Source organism: Primulina tabacum, chromosome 11, assembly GCF_025594145.1.
Source record: "Primulina tabacum isolate GXHZ01 chromosome 11, ASM2559414v2, whole genome shotgun sequence".
NCBI classification, from domain to species: domain Eukaryota; kingdom Viridiplantae; phylum Streptophyta; class Magnoliopsida; order Lamiales; family Gesneriaceae; genus Primulina; species Primulina tabacum.
This window is the reverse complement of record NC_134560.1, coordinates 2372415-2394822: the sequence shown is the minus strand read 5'-3', so window position 1 is coordinate 2394822 and position 22408 is coordinate 2372415. Positions and strand designations below refer to the sequence as shown.

The 22408-nt window shown below is 35.6% G+C and overlaps 3 protein-coding genes and 2 pseudogenes across 6 annotated transcripts; 3 read left to right on the top strand and 2 right to left on the bottom strand.

Moving 5' to 3' along the window:
• The first annotated feature begins 1471 nt into the window (after positions 1 to 1471).
• LOC142518414 (uncharacterized) lies at positions 1472 to 5748 on the top strand. 2 transcript variants are annotated; one of them, XM_075621198.1, is made up of 9 exons: positions 1472 to 1700; positions 2128 to 2199; positions 2305 to 2394; positions 3046 to 3088; positions 3345 to 3451; positions 4171 to 4266; positions 4906 to 5096; positions 5204 to 5273; positions 5372 to 5748. In XM_075621198.1, the coding sequence occupies exons 1-9, from the start codon at positions 1536 to 1538 to the stop codon at positions 5477 to 5479; spliced, it is 942 nt and encodes a 313-aa protein (XP_075477313.1). In that variant the 5' UTR covers positions 1472 to 1535; the 3' UTR covers positions 5480 to 5748. The 2 variants fall into 2 exon arrangements, with proteins under 2 accessions (XP_075477313.1, XP_075477314.1); XM_075621199.1 differs by having other exon boundaries at positions 1507 to 1700; positions 2131 to 2199.
• Positions 5749 to 6750: 1002 nt separating this feature from the next.
• On the top strand, positions 6751 to 11121 carry LOC142518454 (ribonuclease 3-like protein 2; annotated as a pseudogene).
• A 1314-nt stretch (positions 11122 to 12435) lies between these two features.
• Positions 12436 to 14380, bottom strand: LOC142518191 (alpha-1,3-arabinosyltransferase XAT3-like). 2 transcript variants are annotated; one of them, XM_075620910.1, is made up of 3 exons: positions 14097 to 14380; positions 13859 to 13978; positions 12436 to 13781 (listed from the first exon to the last, which is right to left on the bottom strand). In XM_075620910.1, exons 1-3 carry the CDS (start codon positions 14209 to 14211, stop codon positions 12634 to 12636), a joined length of 1383 nt encoding a protein of 460 aa, XP_075477025.1. In that variant the 5' UTR covers positions 14212 to 14380; the 3' UTR covers positions 12436 to 12633. The 2 variants fall into 2 exon arrangements, with proteins under 2 accessions (XP_075477025.1, XP_075477026.1); XM_075620911.1 differs by having other exon boundaries at positions 13859 to 13997; positions 14097 to 14232.
• A 705-nt stretch (positions 14381 to 15085) lies between these two features.
• Positions 15086 to 19705, bottom strand: LOC142518452 (xylan glycosyltransferase MUCI21-like; annotated as a pseudogene).
• Positions 19309 to 21921, top strand: LOC142518201 (GDP-L-galactose phosphorylase 2-like). Of its 2 annotated transcripts, none has more exons than XM_075620923.1 (6): positions 19309 to 20064; positions 20134 to 20255; positions 20332 to 20391; positions 20492 to 20734; positions 20822 to 21256; positions 21367 to 21921. In XM_075620923.1, exons 1-6 carry the CDS (start codon positions 19920 to 19922, stop codon positions 21697 to 21699), a joined length of 1338 nt encoding a protein of 445 aa, XP_075477038.1. In that variant the 5' UTR covers positions 19309 to 19919; the 3' UTR covers positions 21700 to 21921. The 2 variants fall into 2 exon arrangements, with proteins under 2 accessions (XP_075477038.1, XP_075477039.1); XM_075620924.1 differs by having other exon boundaries at positions 19310 to 20043.
• Positions 21922 to 22408: the final 487 nt, after the last annotated feature.

The window sequence follows — 22408 nt, the reverse complement described above, 5'->3', positions numbered from 1 at the left end:
CTGATGAAGTCATGTCCCAAGCAATTTTCACTGATCCCATTAGACTCATTTCTAAAAGTTTAATGAATCCTTCTTTATTGAGATCAAGTGTTCCTGCTGCGATTTTCATAGCAGATGTCCAATCATCTATGAGATCTTCTCTGTTTTTGAAATCTAATACATCAAGGTTAAGCATAACCCCATAAGGATGTATAGGATCTAAAACAGTCTTCCCGTAGGGTGTTTGGTGCAAGGGAATTTGACTTCTCCTTGTCCTTGTACCCGCTGGGTGTGATCCTCCACCAGTATGGAAATCTGATTGGGATTCTCTCATGTTAACATTATGAGATCCCATACTTTCCCTTGGTGGTTCCTGAGTAGATGACCAGGTTATAGCAGGTACTTCACTCCCTGCTGTATTCATCTTTAGATCTACAACTTTGAGATTTGCGAAAAATTCCGCAAGCTCTTGTAGATCCTCTAAACCAATACTTTCTAAAGTTGTCATCAGATCAATTTCTTTTCTGAGACAGACTTGATTAGATTGATCATCTGTTCTTCTTCAGTCAAAGGTTTTGACACCACTCTGGCCTTCCCTTGTTGGTGTAACAAAGGTTCAGTACCAAAGGATGGTGGTAACCAACCTCCTGAAGTTCGTTTACTGGAACTGGGTTGTTGTTCCAGTTTCTGAATTCTTGTTTGAATATTTTTTAATATTCCAAGAATTTCTTCCTGGGTTTCAAGGATTTTCTCAACTCGTTGTGGTACAAAATATAGCATATTGGCATAATTTTGTACTGTCTTCTGAATTTCTCTAAGATCTGAAGAGAGCTTAGAGGAATTTGGAACTATCTCCAAAAACTTATTTGTTTGAATCATAAGTTTACATAAGATTTTACCTGAGAGTGCAGTAGCTTCCCTTGCTGTTTCTGATATCTAACAATAGTTAGATGCACTTGTTTATATTCCAAAATATTGGAATATTCCTTGTGAATTATTTTTCTCGAACCGTAGTTCGGATTCATAATTTTTTCAAAATTCTCCTTCTCATACAATTAGTTACTTTGTAAAAATAAAATTTGTGTTTAAATAAATCCACCTAAAGCTCTGATACCATTTTGAAAGCGTGAGGATCAATTGAAATTAAAATAGGAATAAGGGTATTTTTGTCTATTTTAAAGTATTAGGGAGTTAAAAGAAAGGTTTTGAGGTATAGGGAGTTTGGATAAAGTTGAGTTTGAGTTTGGGGATTTATGAGCAATTTACCCTTAAAATAATTTAGTTGTAGCTTATTTAAGAAATTGAATCATCAATTTATTTGAATTAGAAAAATAAAATACATTTAAGCCAAAAAGAAATGGCTGCATGGAACTTACGGGTAGAATTGTTGGGCCTACTGGGTTGATTTCGTTTCAATAGCCCATGAATTTCGGATGACTGAGGCAGGCAAGTGTCGGCAGCACCGCGCATGAGATGCACGTGTCCGCTTCACCCTGCTTTTACCCTTCTCGCAAATATAAATTCCGAAACAGAGACCATTCAGCAGAGAGAGAAGAATGGCGAGCCTCGCTCCGTCGCTAAACTTGAAAGCCGCCCCCTTCGAAGCCGGAAGCACCTCTTCTGTTCCCAACAAGGACTGGAGAATGCAATCGTCTGAGCAGTTAGTTCTCGATCTTTGCAATCCCGATCTTCGGGAAAACGCACTCCACGAACTCTCCAAGGTTTATATTTATTTTTGTTGTTTGCACGCAATTGTTTGAGTGTTGAATTTATGTTTTCTGTTCTTAAGCTTTGACTGAGCCTTAACGGGCATGCAATTGTACTCTTTATCTTCACGTTTCAATAATTACGTTTTAATCCAGATTCATTGATTGAAAAATCGGCCCCATTTGCAAATATTAGGATTCATTTTTCGGTTTTCTCTGAAATAGAAAAAGACGAGATAAATTCTTCTGCATTTGCATACAATCAGGCTCTATTATATAGATAGATAAAGTTTGGTGTCTCATTTTTGCTCCACAGCCGTAAATTCTCCATCTAGATGCGAATTTTTGGGAGTCCTAACACCGGCATTGTGGTCATCTTGCCTGCTTTTATCTGCCCACTACTTTATGGATGCCTTATACACTGTTTATTATTTTCCATTAGAAGAGGGAACTGTTCCAAGATTTGGCTCCGTTGTTGTGGAATTCCTTCGGTACTGTTGCTTCCCTTTTACAGGTTTGTTTACATACATATATATATACATAAAGACATTGATATACACACACACATGTGTACACACACACATGTTTGATATGAATGCTGCTTTCATTTGACGTGCAGGAGATAGTCTCCATTTATCCTGTTTTATCACCACCAAACTTAACTCCGGCACAATCAAACAGAGTTTGCAATGCACTCGCTCTCCTTCAGGTCTTATGGTTTTTTGTTTTCAAAATTTCGTGCAATTTTCTTATATTCTCTTTTAAGGGATATTCATTAGTTTTTTTGGGGCTACTTTTTTTCATGGCCCGAATGCAAGCTATGTTGTGCTGATGCAATTAGTTTTAATTATGTATATGATTCTATTTTGCTCCTTCCATTTTTATGTCTCTGAAGTCTCTGGTCAACGCATGTGTGGCTCCAAATAGGACTATTTTATGAGTTAGATGGTTAAAGATCATAATTCTCTTCACATGGTCGGGATGTGAATTAGATGTTTGTCTAATTTATTATAAATGAAAATGTCTGTTGGTGGAGCATAATCCTAATCATTCTCTATTCATTGTTCAGGCGGGAAGCTTGTATCTCTCTCTAATTTTGCTTCTTTTAGTCTTATTTCTGCTTCTTTTTTTGGCTTTGGATTTTTCTCTCTTATGAAGTAGCTTTGCACTTTTTGACCATGTTCCCATGCCGAGGATACAACAAAAGAAAACTACCTACTTTATGTTTGTGCACCTACAATGTCATTTGAATTACTTTCAGTACTCCTGTAGTAGAAGCAGCAACTGTATTTAGGTATTTAGGATTATTCTGATATCACTTCAACCCTGAAATAATGGTATTAGTTTCAACTTTTTGCAGTGTGTGGCCTCCCATCCGGACACTAGAATGCTGTTCCTTAATGGTAATTTTTGTTGGTCGGATAATTTTTTTTATTTGTAGCAAATCTTTCCATGGCGTTTTTGTTCTGATATGATTGTTACTCTAACTGTGTACGGAATTGAATTTAGTCTATTTAAATTTTCTTTGATGTTTGATTATCTCTAGAACAGTAACCTTTCTTTTATATTATAAAGGTGAATAAGGACGGAGTCACAGTTGTTGTCTGGTAACCTCAAAATGTTGGTGATTGTTTGTCTTCTGATGTTTTAATGTTGCAGCTCATATTCCTCTTTACTTGTATCCTTTTCTCAACACAACCAGCAAATCAAGGCCCTTTGAGTACTTGAGGCTAACTAGTTTAGGTGTCGTCGGTGCTCTAGTGAAGGTATTTTTTAATTACGTAGTTAATCATCAAATTTCATGCTTAATAATGAGAATCCCTCTTTTTCTATTATTTTGCAACAACAGAAATTGTAATGGAAAGACACAACTGCCCCTCTTCAGTGAGATTGATCTGGAGCTTGGCTTATTGCACCCCTCCCCTTCACTAACTCTACCTTGTCTTACCCATTACCCTGTGACATGTTTGTGTGCATTCTTTCTGCTGTTAAACATGGACATTTTGTCCCAGTTTTAGTTGCTGTTAGTTATTTCATTCCATTGCCAACTTATCGACCTTTTGAATGTATGAGAAGATAGTTCGGTAGCAAGTCAATGCTAAGTTGCAAAAGCTTCCCTCAGAGACTTTTATTCCATTGCCAACTTATCGACCTTTTGGATGTGTGAGATGATAGTTCAGTAAGAAGTCGTTGCTAAGTTGCAAAAGCTGCCCACAGAGACTAATTTTTTTCTATATCTTTGGTTCTAGCTTTCGCTTTTTTATTTCTGTATTCATCATTCTTGTCCATCGGTAATTCTTCTCATGATATTAATTGGGTGCAATTGATGACTTAATTTCATGTCTTGCCATCTGTAGCCCATGATTGTGTGGTTCACGAGCAAGTTTAGGGCACTTGCATTCATGCCATTGTTCCTGGTGTATGAAAATTTTCCTTTTTCTTTATCGTCGCTTCTAACAGTAAATTGTGGCTTGTGGTTTTCAAGGTTGATGACACCGATGTTATTAGTTTCCTTCTCTCTACTGAGATCATTCCATTGTGCCTGCGCACAATGGAGATGGGGAGTGAATTGTCAAAAACAGTTGAGTTTCATCTATTCATTTTCTATTAAACTATACATGTTCTTATTGCTATTACGCATTATAAGTCTCATTAATATAGTTAATGTGTTAGCTTGACAATGACAGTCTGTGGGACCATCTTAAGAAGATTATGTTTCTTCTTGCTTGTCACTGGTTGTGACAAATTTTTCATTTAAACTGACAATTGTTGGAGCTCTTCCAAGACAATGCTTTTGTTTATTAATATTTTGTTGGAGCCTCGTTCGATGAATTTTTTAGGAGAATTTTTCCAGAAAATGCTTCTGTATGCATATGATTTTTTGCTTTAAGGTCGTCCATTGCATATGTCAGCTGATGTGTTAAAAATTGCTAACTGTATCTGCTTTGATGTATGTTTTCTTCCGTTCTACGTTCCTTTTTATAAGTAGATGCTGATAGCCATTGCTATGGACGAGCTTTTCACATCCCACATGATATACCCAGCAGTAACACTCAAATCGAGATTTCTTTCATTAGCTTCCGACCTCTAAAAACAGTTCAATATGACCTCTAAAAACAGTTCAATATGATTCCCCGTTTATCAGTTACATTTTGTTGTGGGTTTAAGCATCTTATTCGTGATCAGTTGAGTTTATCTGAGCATGGATTATCATTGGCAGGTGGCAACATTCATTGTGCAGAAGATTTTACTTGATGATATTGGCTTAGAGTACATATGCACAACAGCTGAGCGGTTCTATGCTGTTGGTAGAGTACTTGGAAACATGGTTACCGTGCAAGCTGAACAACCTTCTCCTCGGCTGTTAAAGCACATAATCAGATGCTATCTTCGGTTGTCTGAAAATCTAAGGTGGTCAACAAATCATGAAATATTGATATGAGAATGTTTTCCTCTTTCTCCATTCATATTTGTTCTATTATTTGGTGTAATTGATCACATCACCTCGTTATATGTAGAGCTTGTGAAGCACTGAAAAGCTGCCTACCTGATTTGCTTAGAGATGCGACATTTAATAGCTGCCTTCGTGTACGTAGCAACTTGTATCACATTATAATGAATACAATGTCCTATCCTAAATTCGTGTAAGTGGGCATTATGAACATTCTTAATGTTGTGGTCTTCAGGAAGATCCAACTACTAGAAAGTGGTTACAACAGTTGGTTTACAATGTCCAAGCTGCTCGGGCTCCTATGCAAGCGGGAGTTGGATTCGAGCATATGATGGTCAACTAAAATGAAGCCATATGCAGATCTTAGCTTTTATATGGTCCCCGTTTAGAACGAAAGTACATGAATGTTTTTTGGCAAAGAAAGGAACCTGAAAACCGTGACTTTTGGATTGGTAAAATACTGGAAGCGCACATGTCATGTCTTTTCTCCCTACTACATTTGTAGACAGTGGTTATCTTGGTTTTTTTCCTTGCGTTTGGATCGTGGTGTTTCTTTTTTGTTTGGTGGGTGCGGGTTGTCCATTTCTTTTATATGAAAAAGTTTTTAAATTTTATTTATATTTATTCAAAAGATGCAAACTCTCATTTTCATGACAATATTCCATATTTTCAAATATGATAATCTTTTCCTAATTTTGTTTTTAACAATCGCTTAGTGTGACAAATTAAAAGTTTATTCCCTTGGGCCTTGACTAGTATATTATGGATCGATGCTCTGTTTATTATTTGCTTTCTTCAGATTTTAAATTCAAATAAATTGAGAGAATGTCATATGAAATTTTTGTCATATTTGAAATATTTATCTTGTTATTTTTAAATTCATGAGATTTAAAATTTTAAGTGTAAAATAGGTCAGAGTTTAAAAAAAATTATTTTCAAAAGGAAGTTTTTTTTTTTTTTTGAAATAGATAAAGATAATATTGAATATTAATAAAAATATTTTCAAAAGATTTTTTGTTTAAATAGTTAGAAGTAAGATAATATATATATATATATATATATATATATATATATATGTATGTATAAATTATAATAGATTGATCATAAGACAATCTTATTTATTTTATTTTATGTTAGGTGGAACGCTACGTGTGTGATATTAATATTTTTTGTATTTGATATATATTATTTTAAAGTATGTTTCTTGTGAGACGATCTCACGAATCTTTATATGTAAGACATGTCAATCTTATCGATATTCACAATAAAAAAGTAAAGCATAAACAGTAAAACTTTTTCGTGTATGACATAAATAAGAGATTCGTCTCACAAAATACGATCCGTGAGACCTTCTCACACATGTTTTTGCCATTATTTTATTATGATATGATAATTATAGATTAATTATTAAATAAAATTTATTGAGATCATTTGAATTTTTAGATAAATTGAGAGAAGTCGGAGAAAAATAAAAAAAAATAAAGAGACATACACAAATTATTAATAAATTCACTTTAAAATCACATTTATAAAGATAGTTAACAAATATTAAAAAGGTTGAAATTGCAAAAAAAAATTATTGTTATATTAATGTATAAATTTTATTAGTATGATATGTTGAGATTTAATAATATGATATGAATTTTATTTTTGTACTAACAAGTAAATCAGCACAATATTTAATTTATAATAAAAAATGATCAGGAAATTTTATTTTCTCCGAGGGACTTAGGGTGGGCCCCTTTTGTAGTTTTGGTTGAACAACCGGAGAAGCCCTTTCGAATTCAAAGCAACCATGTCGCGGGCGACCATTGACACCTACTCCTATCATGATCAAGAAATACCTGACATAGCGACGTTGATGAGGCTGGTGGAGAAGCTTCCAAAATACTCTTTCAAGAACAAGAGCCTACTGGAGGAGGCACTCACTCACTCCTCCTACACTGAATCCGCTTCCTACCAGCGGCTTGAGTTCCTAGGCGATTCGGCTCTCGGCTTAGCAATTACTAGTCATCTTTTTGTGGCTTACCCAGACCTTGACCCAGGTAAGCTCTCCCTCATACGAGCCGCCAACATTAGCACAGAGAAGCTCGCGTGCATCTCCGTCCGTCACCAGCTCTACAAATATGTCCGCCACAACGCCACCACCCTTGACGAGAAGGTGTGTTGCCCTTTAATGTTTGGAGAATTTTCTATTATTTGTCACCTTGCTTAGTACGGTTCGAATGCCGTACCTAAGTTTTTCCCTGTTTGGTAAATAGCTCTTTTTTGGCATTAAAAGCACTGAGCTTTTGAGTTCTTTGTTTAAAGATTCAGGGCTTAATTCTCTTGTTGTACTTTTACGGCAAGACAACTCGTACTTCGTGCTTGCATAGTCTATATTTATGGCTGTACTGTTTGATTGAAAAGCGTTACATTAGCAACTAGCAAACTAGTGCATGTGCGTGAGTCTGTTGATTGACACATATTTCGAATTTGTGGCCCTTCCGGGGACATGGCTTTGGTTGAGTTGAATTTTGTGAAGTTGGTTAAGTTGTCCAATAAGCAATTGAGTATGGATATTCCTCCATTGTATCGTGTCACCAGTTCCTTTGATGGAAAAATTTCGGCTCATTCTATGCTACATCCGTAGTAACACGTTGCACTTTTATACAAGATGTTTGTGTGAACATTTGAATTCAAAACGAACAATGTGGGTCCATTAATATTTTTTATTTTGAATTCAGATGATCATACGAACATCTTATATGAAATACATCGAGTATAGCAATCCCGGTGTAGCATAAATCAAACAAAAAATTTCTTAGGTGCAATCGAGTGAAGTGTGCACTTATTCTATGGGCTCTGCTACGGGGATTTTGAAATAAGAAGTGCCCATGTCTTTTATAGGTGCATTGTTCCTTTTTTGCGCCCAAGAATGGATCCATCAAAATTACCCACTGAATATGCATATCAAGTGCTTGTTGGGAAGCTAGGCCAATTTTTCGATATTGGACTCTACCGAAATTGTGCCCCTTCGCATAAGTGTATTTCAGGTTAGGGAATTTGTGATAGTGGTGCATACAGCAAGAGAAAGGACCAGAAGTGTATGGAGGGTTGATTAAAGCACCAAAAATTCTTGCAGACGTTGTAGAATCAGTGGCTGCTGCTTTATATGTTGATTGTAACTTCAATTCAAATGCTGTGGATGGTAAGTCTTGTTTTTCCGTATTTTTCTGCCTTGCTTTTCTTAATGCATCTTTTTTGCCTGCTGTACAGAAATATCAATCAGATAGTGTATTCCCTGTGTTTTGTCAAATTTGTGTTTGTCACTTGTTAGAGGCATAAACATTTTTCACTAATGCCATGGCAGGCCTTTTTCGGTGAAGCCTGCTAGCACAGTTAGTCAGGCACAAAAAAAGGAGTTCGGTGGAAAATTGATATTAATTGTTTTAAATATTCGCTTTCTGGCTACAAAAACATGCCATAAATGTTACACTTAATCCTTTCTTTTATTTGGGTGTCCCATATATTATTAGCTGTTGAAGATTTTCTCAGGTTTCAACATATATTGATCAACACAAGCATACCCCCAAAAATCCCTTATTAAGTTGCTTGTTTTTCTTTGGAATTCACGCTCAGATAATCAGAGAATTTCTAGAACCCATTGTCACGCTTGATGGGTTGGAACAACGACCACAACCAGTGACAACGCTCTTTGGACAATTCCAAAAGGATGGCAAGCAAGTTGACATAAGTCATCGGAGAAATGGAGACAGAAATATTGCTAGTGTATATGTTGACGGACGTTTTGTGGCTTCAGCTTCTTCTGAGCAAAAAGAAAATGCAAAGCTTCATGCTGCAAAATTCGCTCTTTGGAGGTTGTCTTATGTATCTATTGATATGAAGGTGGTCGATACATGCAGCCAACTCAATGGGGATAATGAAATTGAAAGAGCAAAGCATAAGCTGCATGAGCTATGTGCCAAGAAGAAATGGCCCAAACCAACTTACAAAGTAAGAGTTTTCCTGCTGGAAGCTCATTGTGTTAAAATTTATTGCATCTGTAAACAATTAAGTTGATTAAGACATAATTGTGTTTGTGATAAATTCAGACCTTGCATTCCATTTGAATTAGTTTATTTTTCGTGGTTATGTTATGTTGCTGATCTCTTCATATATTATATTTATGTGTAGGATCTAAGAAGAGGTTGGTCTGGCTCATAAGAAGAAGTATATTTGTTCTGTTGAAATTGAAATTACCGAAGGTATACTCTTTGTGAAGGGGAATGAGAAGTCAAAAGTGAAAGAACCGGAGAACTCTGCAGCTTCGGCAATGCTACTTGGTCTGCAAGAGTCTAAGTATCTGTGAAGTAAAAAAAAATCCATTGTTTTTAAATTGCTGAAACAATTTGTGCCAGGGGAGTGCTTGTATGAACTGTAATTATATTTGTTTCTGGTGATTTATTGTGTGAAATCATCAAATACTATTTATCTAGCAAAAATGTGTTTCCAACCATTTGAAATGCTTTAACTGTTGTCTCCCTAAACTCTACACTTTTTATCCTTATATTCTGCCTCTCGATGTACAAAGCCCTGGCTGCCAGATGTTCCTTTGCAAGGCTGGATTAGTTATGACTGGATGATTGCATTTATAAATTTGCACAAGTGAGCTCTCTTTTGGTTCAATTTTATACATCAGATTATTCAGGTTTATTGCACATGCTGGGCTGCCTGAGTGGTTGGTCGGAAGGCATTCCTGGTCCAGCAGTTGCACTTGTATCAGGTGAGAACAACTCATTTGTAAGTCACCTCTCCCTCCACCAAATCACTGCGAGAGTCAATTATATTGCAAATCCATTAACTGATTTCTATGGAGTCCTTGATTTCTATAGAACCAAGCATTAGTTCTGGCTTTTTATTTTTGGAGACTCGAGTGAATTTCAGGTCGTTTGTTTTCCCCAGAAACTGCCTAAAATCGTGCATGATTATCCTCCAGGTCCCAGGAATGTGGATTGGTATTTAAGCCCAGGTATTGAACCTGGGAAACAATATACACTTAAATTTGCAGCCGGATCAATCGCCTCATGACTAACCCATCGAGATAATAGTTAGCCATTTTTTTCTGACAAATTCTGGATTGTTGTCTAGGATTTCAAACACTTGTGTCTGAAATTGCATAGTCGATAACATCATTATGATGCCCTTAAATTTATGGAACAGGTTTTCCATGAGAATATTACGACAGTGATTTTGTGGTTGAACTGGGATACTGAAGGACTGACAGTTGGTTACCTGCAGTGTCTTAACTGGTGTCATATACTGGAGAGGTATCAATATTTTCTTGCCTTGTGTATTGCTTAACACTATGTTTCTTCTTGCATACTCTTAGTATTAGAGGGAATAAGCACCATTAAGTTGCTACTCTCAATCCTAATTGGGCATATTTGGCAAACACACGACGAAATGTTCTGTTATCACGGGCAAATGCTGTCATCTCCAGCTTTCTTAGATCCTCTCCTGCATACATTAATCAAGATTGTTTCGTTGGCAACATTACGCAGAATATTCGGACGATTATATCACTAACCTCGTACAGTCTTTCTAAAAGATTGCTCAATGCCTGATGTTTCTGTCCCTGCTGCTGAAAGTATAGGATCGTAAGAAAGAAAAGCTTCTATGAGAAAATAGTAAGGGGAGGTAAGTAAGAAAATCGTAGGAGTTGCACTCAAAAGCTGTGCCATCTTTTGCATTTCTTCACCACTAAGAGTATAACACCCATTTAACACACCCTCTCCATTGTGAGTGAGCGTTATAACGCCCATTCACAGGAGAGAGAGAGTGGGGCGTTCAGTTGTTTGAACGTCCCTCTGTCAGTTTATTTTTAAAAAAAAATTGGACAACTTGCGACGGTTTTTAAAAAACCGTTGCTAATAAATCTGTCGCTACTTTGCTAAGCCCGACGTGTTTTGAATTATTTTATTTTTGTTTTTAAATTTTTAAATTTTGACTTTCCCTTCAACGGTAGGATTGATTTTTTTACAATTTTTTTTTTAATTTTCATTTGTAAACCGTTGTATATAGTTTATTTTTTATTTTAAATATTTAATTAAATTCAAATTAAATTATAAAAAATCCAAAAACTTTGTAATGGCTAGTTTCGATTATTTTCTATAAATACCCACAAATGTGCACACATATTTTCATTCCTCCAAAAATGTGTCATTCTACAAGCAGCTGTAGCTCAAATTCTAGCTCGACAAGCGACTGACGAAATCCATGTCGAAATCGATGCGCAAGCTTATGATCTGGTTGAAGAAATGATGTCATTGGTACTTCAACAACACCAACTTATGGAATTATATCAGAGGAGGGAAACACGCAGAAGAAGAAGGTTCATCCAAAGAAATCGTGAGACCGGGAATGAGAGGCTCGTCAATGATTATTTCTCTACGAACCCGGTGTATCACGATGAAATATTTCGAAGACGATTTCGAATGCGAAGAGAGTTATTCCTCAGCATAGTGAATGGATTAGAGAATCATTGAACGTTTTTTCAACAGAGGGACGATGCTGTGCGAAGAAAAGGGTTCTAACCACTACAAAAATGCACAGCTGCGATTCGTCAACTGGCTTACGGAGTCCCGCCGACAATCTTGACGAGCACCTACGTATGGGTAAATCAACTGTCATTAATTATTATTTCATATGTTAGTTTTAATTTCATCAAAGTGAAGTTTATTTCTAAGTTATTGTTTTATTTCAATTTAATATATTTTTTCGAACACCTACTTTATTTAAAAAATATATTTTTAAAAAAATTAATATTATTTATTAAAATTAATAAAATTATTTTATTAAAATTAGAATAATGATTTAAATAATGTAAAAATATATTTAAAACATATTTATTTAATGAGTGTACTGTGGGATCCATATATAATGAGTTTTAATGTTAAAAGGAATGTGACTAAAAAAAATATGTTGTTATAATGAGTATGTGGCAGTGGACCTCACGTTTTTTGATGAGTTGATGGGTATTATAACACCCACCCATTGTGTATGCCCTAACACGTTATTGCGTTGTATAGTTAAATGCAATATCTTAACAACAATGTATAATTGTTTAGCAGTCTGTTTTTGACCCAATAAATATCAATTGATTTCTGGGAAATTGTGATACGAAAATTTTAATATAAATAAATATTTACAGTTGAGCGTGAGGTCAACTTGTGATTGTAGCAATGGTGCAAAAGATGTGCTGATATTATTATTAACTATGTTTGAAAAAATCCGTCAAAATGAATTACCATGATATCGTAAAAGACAAAATGAAAAATCTTTACAGTAAACACTAATTGCGTACCACGAATTTCTTTGATTCGTGAAATTCCCCGTTAAGGTTACACTCGGAACAAGCATCCAATTCAATACAAAAATTAAATTCAATCTTCTGAATAAATTATAAGGAAATTTTTATTTTTATTTTTCAAAATCTCCTATCCTACTCGTGTGTGGTTACAAAACCGGACCTGAAAGAAGACTCATCGCTTCGACCATTGTTTCCCGAAATCTGGCAATATTAACTCTTACATTCTGTCCATTTAGATACACCTCCCTCCCTGCTTCCACACTGAGCCAATGGAACTGTGTCAAAACCGTATGATTCGGGCTTCCGTAAACCTTCGAAATCGAGCTCTCCTCCGGTTCAATCTTGTATCTCAAATAATGCACGTTCATTGCACGGGCAGTATCCCCATAATAAGTAGCTGCGGCCCACGCAAGGCCGATCAAATCTATTTGCACCATTACTGCACCATCAGGCAAGAAAAGCTCGTTTGTTAGACCGGCCCCATGAGCTCCCACGAAAACGCTACATGAGTTTATGTAATTCGCAAACATTCTCAAATTCGAGATCGTTTTTGCTCTGGCAATGACAATGACTCGAAATCCTAGTTCCTCCATTGTGGAAACCATTTCTTCTTCGTTGAGGAATCGTCTCGTTGTTCTTCGGGATAAGAGCATTACAGTAGGCCTTCTGATCTGGGAAACATGACTGAATTTTAGGCCAAAGGATTGTCTAAGAAACAATCTGAATTCTTGCATCGAATGTCCTTTTGGTATGTCGCTGGAATTTAGAGACAGATGGCCGTGAAATTTGAGCCCGATCACTCCCCCTGGAAAGCAGTGCACACTTTTGTTTATGGCGGGATTTATAATCGGGAAATCCGACAACTTATCCAGGGCCTTCCCATATTTTCTCACGAATGAAGGATTGTAATCCAGCATGATAAATTGGACCTGGGATTTGAACATTTTCGTGGTTATGTACAGAGGTATAAGAATTTCATTGATTTCATGGAAAATGTTCCCCACAAATCCGCTGGATGAGAAAATTATAGCAGGGACTTGATGATTGTACTGACAAACTGGTGAAGTAACATCCCCCTGCAATATACTCACAGGTGTGACACTTTTGAGTAGATTTTCATCTTCTTGCCTAGCATAGGGCCGAACCACTCTTTCTTGATTGGTCAGATTGGACGGGATACTAACTGTCATTGATCTGGTGTCAATCCAAACAGGTTTACTTGTAACGCAGTGAATGGAGTAGACTTCAGGATTACAAACAAATCCAGTCGTTTGAAGCTTTTCTTGATCTTCCCCTGTAAAAATTTCACAAAATCTTAATACGGAAGTATTGATCAGGAGAAATATTTCATATATGTGAAAATTTTGGAACCTTTCAGCAATCTGGATAAAACAAAATCAAGGGAGTCCTGGTTTTCATTCACGGTTTCATTCAATCTAATCTTTAATATGTCTGTTGGAGTAGTTTCCGAAGTAGAGTTGTATTGCATCCCTGACAAATTCCATGTGAACTAAACAAACTTCAGTTTATGACAGAATCACAAGTATAACCAAGTTAGTATATATACTAATCAAATATCTCAAAAAACGAGAAATTCAGGTAAACTTACATTCATCTAATCGAATAAAACGAACCCACAAAAAGTCAACATACAGCCAAAGAATCACAAGCAAGAAAATCAATGGAGTTTTACGAGAAAACAGCTTCCTAGGATCTCTCTCCATTCCTGGTTGCACAAAGAACTGTTAGAAAATATTAGTTCTCCAGATGCAAGAAACGAATCTATAAGCTGTGAGGCAAAAGAAATAAAAATAAATAAATAAACAGAGAGAAAGAATAGAACAATATCTTGTCCACGAGATGCAAACTGTGTTCTGTTTTTTGTTGGATTTTTACAACTACACTTCATATTAATTGTATTGTTTAATTGAAGGAGACTTTTTTTCTTAATTTTTTCATTGTTTGGTTAAGTATCTCTATCTTTAGTTACAGCTACTAATCAGTCCAGGTTATGTAATAAATGTGGTTTACACTTGATTTATTAATTAACCTAAGTATTTTCTTAAAGTGGGATTTTAAGTAATTTAAATTATTTTTTAAAAAATGAAATTTTACAGGAGTGAATAAGCTAAATGGAGTATTAAAGATTGTGCCTGATGTTGTGCTTCATTTGTTCTCTTCGTCTTAGAGTTCTTGAAAATAATATCGGACATTTTTAATAGGATCAGGTTTGACAAAAACATGCCCATGTAGTAAAAAAAAAATAAAAAATTACGTGAATGTGAATTGGCTAAAAAAAATTAGTGAGTTTGTGGTTTTAATTAGTGCCGACTAAATATATTTACATTAAATAACTGTGACAATCGTGCCATAATACAGTCCAATATGTCCAAATCATGCTTGCAAATATAATTAACTATAATAATTGGTAATACATTATATTCTAAATAATAAACGAATATATATCCTGACAAGTCCAGTGGATCATGTGAATGAGCCAAATTATTTATTTTTCTGATAAAGCTCGTGCTAAGTAGCCGCCCCCTTCTTGTATTTTTCTTTTCAGAGAGCCATTAAAAGGTAATTAAATAATAATAAGCAACTTCCTTTTTGAATTTACGGCCATTACCAATTTGGTTCACATTTTTCTTTTTTCCGCTAATATTCGTAAAAAAATTCGATGGTAACTTATTTATATCATTTTCTGATGATTTCAAGATTTTCTATCTATGAAAAGCTAATTATCATCATTTTATTACAAATGAATAATCTTTGTCTACCTCTCTAAATCCGTAACTATGCTTAGTGCTTCAACAAGTGTTTACAAGATTGATCCTTACATTCTGCAGATCAAGATACACAGTCCGGCCGCCTGGTATCCGCCTTTATTATACATGTATGCAAAATCAGTGATTACCGGATGATTTCTTCCATACAACTTCACTAAGGAACTCTCTTCTGGTTCGATTTTGTAGCGCAAATAGTGTACCCCCATTGCACGTGCTGCGTCGCCATAGTACATGTTCGATTCCCATTCGGTCGACTAGTTCTACTTGCACCATTACAGCACCGGAAGGCAAGAACAGCTCATTTGTGAGTCCTGCCCCGTGAGCTCCAACCAAAACGCTGCAAGAATTGATCATTTGTGTGAATTTGTTCAGATTCGAGGTGAGTGTCGATCTTTTAACAACGGTTACTTCAAATCCCAACTCTTTCATATCAAAATCATCTCATCTTCGTTCAAGAATCGCCTCGTGTTGGTACGATCTGTGAAACGTGTGTGAACCTCAAGACTGTATGATTGTCTGAGAAGATGTCTGAAATCTGACATTGAATAACCCCCCGGAATTTCACTGGACTTCATTACCAAATTGTCGTTATACTTAACACCAATAACTGAACCTGGAAAACAGTGGACACTCCCATTTGAAGCTGGATTCATGACCTCAAAAGCGCATAACTGTGACAAAACCTTGCCGTATTTGGCCATGAAAGATGGCTTGTAATCCTTGAGGATGAATAATACCCAGGATTCAAACTGTTTCGTGGTCATGAATAAAGGGATTATTATTTCACTAATTTCATGGAAAACGTTGCCTGTGCTGCCTGTCGAAAAAACTACAGCAGGGATTTCGTGCCTGTATTCACAAAACGGCGGATATTTGGTGAAGTTCCCATGTCGAAAAATATGAACAGGTGTGATGGATTTGAGTACTTCGTCTTCTTGTTTCGCGTAAGGCCGAATAATGGCTTCTTGCTCGGTTGTCTGGTTTGAAGAAACGTAAACTGTTATGTTCCTGGTATCGATTTTTACAGGTGGATTCGCTACACAGAGCGAACTGATTTGTCACAAGCGAACCCAGTGGATTCAAGATTTCTTCTATCTTCTCCTGTATCATAATTTTTTTTTCAAAAAATTCTCTCCCAGTTAGTGGAAAACTTAGAGAAGAGAACCAAACGACAGAAACAGAAAGAATATATATATAGACATGATTTTACGAGTCTTGACAAATGAAAGCCATCAATCCCAGGTCTCCAGGTGCTTTATTAATGGCCTTTCCAGTAGCGCTGAAGCTAGTAATTTCAAAAGCAGAAAAGTATTGAAACCCTGTCAGAAGAAATTCAAACAGCTCCAAAGTCAGCCATAATCGGAGCTCGGAGTACAAATCAAAATACAAGGAAAAAAGGATTACATCCATGAAATGGAAGAGCTGCGTTCTTCCAAAAGAAATCAACACCAAAAAAAAGCAAAAGAAGGGATCAAGAAAATCAACAGCGTGATCACTGCCGGCAATTTCTTCAATACTAGAAATGTCAATATTTTTTAACGTCAATCTTACTTCAAATTTAGTTATTTATTAATTTTATCCACGTATCATTCTTTTCGTATTGTCTTCTTTAGCAATAATAATTGACTATATAGCTTAAATAATAATAATAATAATAATAATAGACTATAATATGATTCATGGGTAAACGAGTGAGATAACGCCAATTTGTCCGTCCTTGAAGAGCCCACGATAATTAACTTTTATACAATTTAAAATTATAATAAATTAATTATTCACCGTTAAAATTGAAACTTGAACATCCTTCCTTCTTATGCTAGTTTTTTAGGTTGAGTTAGGTCCAAGTTTCAATCTTAACATGATATCAGAGCTCAGGTTCTACTGTTATGTGTTGGACTGCCCATATTTAGATCATTTGTAAATTCAACGCTCCAAATATTCATTCCTGGACTTGAGTAGTGTGTGTTAGTTGTCCCAAATCAGTTGGACAAAATTTCTGGGATTTGCATATATGGCTTAGACAAGCTAATTTTTTGGGATTGAGTTAAGTCCAAGTCTCAATATTAACATCACCGTTCGTTTATTTATTTATGAAAAAATCAAGACATATAAAGATTTGGGTAATGAGGTGTAACACGGATTTAATTTGAAATTTGTAGGATTGACCAAGTTTCCTATCAATTCATGAAATAAAATTATAACCCAAAGTCATCTTCGAAATTGTCTTCATTTTAATAATAGACAATCGTATTCTTTTTTTCTTTTCTTTTTTTGGCCCTTAATTCCGTGCATTTCATGTGGCATAAAAAATGCGACACAAGTTTTAAGGAAACCACGAGGGACACTTAATTTATATCAAACGTTCCATCACAAAATTTTAAACAAATTAATGACCTAGAGAATGTTATAGATTTTCTTTTCTTTTCTTTTCTTTACTCTTTTTTACCTTAATAAAAACTATATTCTATTGTAAAATAATTTAGATTTGAAATTATGTAACATGCGATTGCTTTATTTTTCAACGATCGTGTTTAATGGTGGGAAAAAACCCCCACCAACCCCCGAGTAGAAAAAAAGGTGATTAAATGTAAGAATCGAAGACCAAAAGAATTTCCTTTATCGATTTTTCAAAATATTTTAACTTTCCCTTTTTCTTAGTGTTCGATTTTTTATTGATAGTGTGCGAAGTTTGTATGTGATTTGAGGCCAAATTAAAGATCGATTAATAATATCTATTCTATTTTATTAAGATTGAACACATGATAGTAACTACTTAGGAGGATATCAACTTTTCTTCCAAATTTACCCTTATATGATACTAATTTTACATTTTGTTTTTTTGTTTTTTGTTTTTAATTTCAACACACACTTTTAATTTTTTTTTGTTATTTCAAGAATTTAAATATCAATTTAGTCACTCCATAAATTGTCAAATTACACTTTAGTCCATCGATAATGATAAAAAAAATCTGTACACACGCATCGCGTGTGCATAATAATTAGTTCGAAAGAAAAATCCAAAGTAATTAAGAATATCCCTTTCCATAATCGTAGGCAGTCACATTCAATCAAACACATTAGGCTTATAGTCACATATATCAATTTATTTCTCAATATTTTTTAAGTAATTTTTTTTTATAAAAAAAATAATAAAACAAGCTTATTTTTATTACCCATCCAAACGAAAATTTTCCATCCCAAATCCCAAGCATCAATTCCACCAACTTCACAATTTTTTTTTTTAAAAAAAACGAACACATTTAAATATGTATTTTTTAAAATTCGATCGTAAAGCGTACACAAAAAATTTCATGATAATCAACAAAATATACATAAGCAAAAATTGGGCCTTGGCCCTTTGTCCGACACCACACATGTGTCATATGGTTATGTTGTTGATATTGGAAAGAAATAAAAGAAATTTATTATCATAAATTAGTTTCCAAGCCACATACGGAAGATTTAGATTTTGCAAGAGGATTTAACTAATTTGGTTGGAATAGTTATTTTGTGAGATAATCTCACAAATCTTTATCTTTGAGACAGATCAATCCTATCGATATTTACAATAAAAAGTAATAATATTAGCATAAAAAGTAATAATTTTTCATAGATGATCCAAATAAGAGATCTGTCTCACAAAATACGACCTGTGAGACCGTTTCACACAAGTTTTTGTCATTTTGTTGAAGCCTTTGTAAATATAGATATGTCTGATCTAAATTCGATTCATTAAAATTATTATATTTTATTACATGTATGAATTTGATTGAACTCTTTCACGAATAGATAATTTCGTAAGAAACTTATTATAACCATATATATTCTTATATATTACCCACATATGCTTCACAATAATTATTATTATTTCATGACATTAATCTCATCAAATTCATTTTTAAAATTATATTGAAAATATTAAAAATAAAATTTAATCTAAGTTTACACGAAAGGAGACCACGCCAGTGCTCTAAACGGAATCGTTTACGTTACTGCTTCCCTGTCTCTGTGTGTGTGTGTGTGTGTGTGTGTGTGTGTATCAGCACGAGGCGATATCAGATTTCCTCTTCCCTTCTACAAAGTCCGGTAATTCTTTTACCCGTTCCTCTCGAAATCCGGTGGTCATCTCTACAGACCTTTTTTCGCTGAGGCTCTCTCTGATTTTAAGTTAAAAGGTTCTAAATACTCAGTTTTTCTCTATTTTTTTGGAAGGGGGTAATACCCGAAGAAGAAAAGTTGTCGACAATCACGGCTTTAATCGGAGTTAGTCGCGCTGTTTTGCATGTCCGAGAAGTACGACGCAATGGCTGCATAATCGGGAGCAACCCTGCGATGCACGGCGGACGTGGAGCTTTACCATCTGAAGGCGGCTGCCCTTCAGATCTGCTGTTCCTTGCCGGCGGCGGCTACGTCTTCTATTAGTTCTCATTATCTGTAGATATTTTCACGAATTTTGGATTTAGTATCCTATTATTCGAGCAAGAATTTGTCCGGTTTTCACCACTTTGTTTAAGAATATATCTGTTGTTAGCAAGAACGACCAAGAATCTGTCTGATTCTACCAACTACCAAGGACGATCAAGAATCTGTTTGATTCTACCAGCTACCAAGAAAGGAATTGTTTAAAAGAGACAAATATTAAGATGGTGCTCAGCATTAAGAGGGTTCCTACTGTTGTTTCCAACTACCAAAAAGCAGAGACGGAGGAAGTAGCACGCTATCCCAGCGGCTGCGGGCGCAATTGCCTCAGAAGCTGCTGTCTTCGTGGTAGTTTTGGTTGTTTATGTGGTATTTGCGAGTCTCGTTTGTTTGTTTGTTTATTACTGTGGTGGAATTTACGGGATCTTGTTTTATCAGGTGCAAAACTGCCATTATATTCTTTTAAGAAGGTGAACAAGTTTCCCTGTGACAAGAGTTTAGCTGGCTCTGGGAATAATGGTCCTTCAATTGATTTCTTGGACTCACTTCTTCTCGGCGAGGTAAAAATTGGGTTAATTTTATATTTTTACTGAAATAAGTTAATTTTGTCATAAATTTTATTGTTCTCCTGGACAGTGGGAGGAGCGTATGCTGAGAGGCCTGTTTCGTTATGATGTCACTGCTTGTGAAACCAAGGTTTTGTCCTTTCCTTTGAACTAATCCGGTTTTGAGTAATTTTTAAGTCTGATCTCTATCATTTTCGGTGTAATTGTTTGTGAATAAAAATGGCGTATAGATTATTCCTGGGGACTATGGGTTCATTGCTCAGCTGAATGAGGGCAGACACCTCAAGAAGAGGCCTACTGAGTTTCGTGTTGATAGAGTATTGCAACCCTTCGACCAGAACAAGTTCAACTTCACTAAGATCGGGCAAGAAGAGATGCTTTTTCAATTTGAAGCCAGTGAGAGCAATGAGGTCCAGTTCTTTCCGAATGCACCAATTGATATCAAGAATTCGCCTAGCATCGTGGCTATTAACGTACGATATATTTTGCTTTGCTCCATTTGATTTTTTGGTCTGTTAAATTGATGATAGGTAATCGTCCTAGTTTGATTGATTTAACAGGTTAGTCCAATTGAATATGGACATGTGCTGCTGATTCCTCGGATTCTTGAGTGCTTGCCGCAGAGGATTGACCGTGAGAGCTTCTTGCTTGCTCTCCTTATGGCTGTAGAGGCTGGTAACCCCTACTTCAGAGTGGGTTACAATAGCTTAGGTGCATTTGCAACCATCAATCACCTCCATTTTCAGGCCTATTACTTAGCTGCACCTTTCCCTGTCGAAAGGACTCCTTCGAAGAGGATAATCACTATGAAAAGTGGAGTGAAAATCTCGGATATTCTTAACTATCCTGTGCGGGGTCTTGTTTTTGAGGCCGGAAATAAAGTGGAATATTTATCCAATGCGGTTTCAGACGCCTGTATTTGCTTGCAAGAGAACAATGTTCCTTACAATGTACTAATTGCTGATTCTGGAAAGCGTGTTTTCCTCTTCCCGCAGGTAAAATCATATTTGATTTCACTATCTTAATATAGTTTCAAGGGGCTTTTGAATGCACTTCTCATGTTCAAGTCAATGAGGCTAACTTTTAGTCGTGTATGGAAAATCAGTGCTATGCAGAGAAACTTGCTTTAGGGGAAGTGAGTTCCGAGCTACTCAACACACAAGTCAATCCTGCAGTGTGGGAGATTAGTGGACATATGGTACTGAAACGAAAGAAGGATTATGAGGAGGCATCCACAGAAAATGCTTGGAGGCTGTTGGCTGAGGTCTCCCTTTCTGAAGAGAGGTTCCAAGAAGTAAAGGAGCTTATATTTGAATCCATTTGCTGCTGTACCCACGAGGCTAATGTTATCACCGACGATTCAGCTGTCACCCCTCGATCTCGTGAAAATGAGGAGGATCTCAAAGGCACCTCTCATCCTGACATGGTGCCTGTGTAGCAGCAGAATTCCTTGGTACCAAGCTCAGATTTCGGTTTATCGGTTGTCTCAATAAGTCTGTGATTGTTGTGTGTTTCTTTTGGTTTTTGTGTCAGTCTGTTTTATTCATCGGTATGCTTTTCTGTATGTGTGTTACATATTACTTGTCGTTGGATGCTGGATCCATTCCTGTGAAGAAATTACAAGTGTGGTTTGCATGTAAAGATCGTTGGTTCAGCACAATCTCCTCCTCTTGTCTTTCATAAAGGTGACGAAGAATTAAAAAGACATGATTACACCTTACAAAATCTCATAATCTAACCTCACTGCAAATTCCTTTTTATCTGTTTGTTCCATGGGAATATCTTTCACATTATTTATTTGTTAATTGTAGATTTTATCAACCCAGTAATCGATAAATTAATTTAATTTTTTTGAGTTCGACGATGAATCCAATGATCCATATTTATCGATATACGTACGGTCTGAACCACACGCTTGGTACGAGAAATGCTGAGAAATTTGTGCATATAAATAATCATAATGATATTATATTTCGACAAAAATCTGTGTTTGTCGATTTCACTGGTTGTTAAAAAAGTTATTGTTGGATTTTTCATTATAAATTTGTAAAATTTTATTTTTTAAAAAAGTTTATAATCGTTATTTTTAAAATACTTACGAACATATGCAGTTGGGACATTTTGCTAATTTAGCCAAAGTTTGGGGA